Below are 2,086 nucleotides of genomic sequence, written 5' to 3' on the forward strand. Positions count from 1 at the left end.
CTAGATATTTTACACATATTTAGATATATCTATCTTTCATGAAAATTTCAAGTGAATGGAATAAATATTTTGTAAGTTATGAGGAAATAAACAATCTTCCAAATTGCAGTGGCCAAAAGTTAAGGGTCACTTAGAAACAAAGAACTACTAACCAAGGTATTTATTGTTTAGAAGACCGTTAATGGGCAAACAGTTACTTATGATCTTACATTAGTGGAACTTTCAACTGTCAACATGGTGACTTGTGAGAGACGAACAATGTCCTGTGATGAAAAACAACGGATTGTGTGCCTTCACCAAGAGGGCAAGTCAAATTTTGTGATAATACCTACTGTAGGAAGGTCTAGAAGTGCTGTGCAACGAATTGTATCTCGTTTCAAGTCATCAGGATCGGCATATACTAAACCCCAAACCGGTAGACCTGGTAAAACTTCATCAAGGCAGGATCGTATTATGTTTAGAATGTCACTGAAGGATAGGTTTAAGAGTGTTACTGAGATATCCCGCGAGTTAGCTCCACTTCCGATGTCAACGAATCGCGCAAAACAGTTTCTTGGCGGTCACGAGGTTCTCAGTTGCTTGCTCGGGCGCCGGCAAAGAAACCTCTGATCACCAAGAAGAATCAAAGATCCCGTCTTCGTTTCACTCTCGAACATGTCGTATGGACAGAAGAACAGTGGTCGCAGGTTCATTTTAGCGATGAATCGAAGTTTAATTCGATTAGTTTCGATGGCGTGATGTACGTCCAACGAAGTAGCGAAAGGTTATCTCGTGCATGTGTGAAGACGGCAGTGAAATATGGAGGAGGCAGTGTAATGGTATGGGGAGTGTTCTCTGCTGCTGGTCCTGGTCCGTTTATTCGCCTACAAGGGACTGTCAATGCTGAAATCTACAAACAGATTCTCAGGCCAAATGCCGCTCCATATCTCCGATCCTCGTCAGTTTAACCTCCCATCTTCGTACAGCATTTCGCCCGTCTTTAAGTTTTGAATTCAAACTTTTGCGAGGTCGACTTTGCTTTTCATCCTTTCGGGATCGATAAATTATGTACCAGTGAAACACTGAGGTTGATGGCATCGACCGTTCTCCATCACCACCAAATCTCAGAACTTGTTCCGTTTGCAGAAAGGATTATTATTACCAACAGTAGCAGGAGGTGGAGCAGCAGTAGTATTATAGATATTTTTTTTCTACTTGAGGGTCTCACTTTTTCATACTTTTCTAATATAAGTTTCGCCAATAACTTTTTTCCAACTCGTCGTTTTATTATCATATTATTATTAATTCCGTTTTTCACTCAAACACCCTGAAAAAGAAAAATATATATATATAAGAAAACAGCCTAAATTGTAACAAACTCCTTTGATTTATTTTAAAATTTATATCAAAATCACTCAAAAACCTACGAGAGGAAAAGCATATCTGAGAAAAACAAATTCTACTTCACGGCAGAATCTGAAGGTTGATTTAACACAGATTTTCACAGAAAATTCAAATTTGATATCCATTCTTTGAGATATAGAAACATATACAGACATGAATGCATGCATGTATATATAGATATGCAGAAATGTACACCTATATATACATAGAAAAAGAAAAACAAGTACCTACTCTATAATATATTACATAACTACACACGTAAACGCAAACACATATATATATACACACACATGCATACATATATCAATTCCATTCTTCTTGTAATATTTATATATATGCATATACACGTGTGTGTGCATGTGTGTGTACATATACTTGTATTTGTGTGTGTGTATATGTGTGTGTATATATATACATACATAAATATATATATATACATACATAAATACGTACATATATATATACACACACACATAAATATACTTACATATTTATACACATATATGCATTTATATGTATAGATACATAAATGGATGGATAGATAAATAGATAGATAGATAGATAGATAGATAGATAGATAGATAGATGGATGGATGGATGGATGGATGGATGGATGGATGGATGGATGGATGGATGGACAGACAGACAGGCATATAGACGGACAGACTCAGGGACAGGCAGACAGACAGACAGACAGACAGAC

General features: G+C 36.6%; 1 protein-coding gene across 1 annotated transcript; it reads left to right on the forward strand.

Moving 5' to 3' along the window:
* The first annotated feature begins 234 nt into the window (after positions 1 to 234).
* LOC149135302 (uncharacterized) lies at positions 235 to 609 on the forward strand. Its single transcript, XM_089353498.1, has one exon. The coding sequence runs from the start codon at positions 235 to 237 to the stop codon at positions 607 to 609; it is 375 nt and encodes a 124-aa protein (XP_089209624.1).
* The last annotated feature ends 1,477 nt before the right edge of the window (positions 610 to 2,086 follow it).

Source organism: Octopus bimaculoides, chromosome 6, assembly GCF_046866305.1.
Source record: "Octopus bimaculoides isolate indiv1 chromosome 6, ASM4686630v1, whole genome shotgun sequence".
NCBI lineage: Eukaryota > Metazoa > Mollusca > Cephalopoda > Octopoda > Octopodidae > Octopus > Octopus bimaculoides.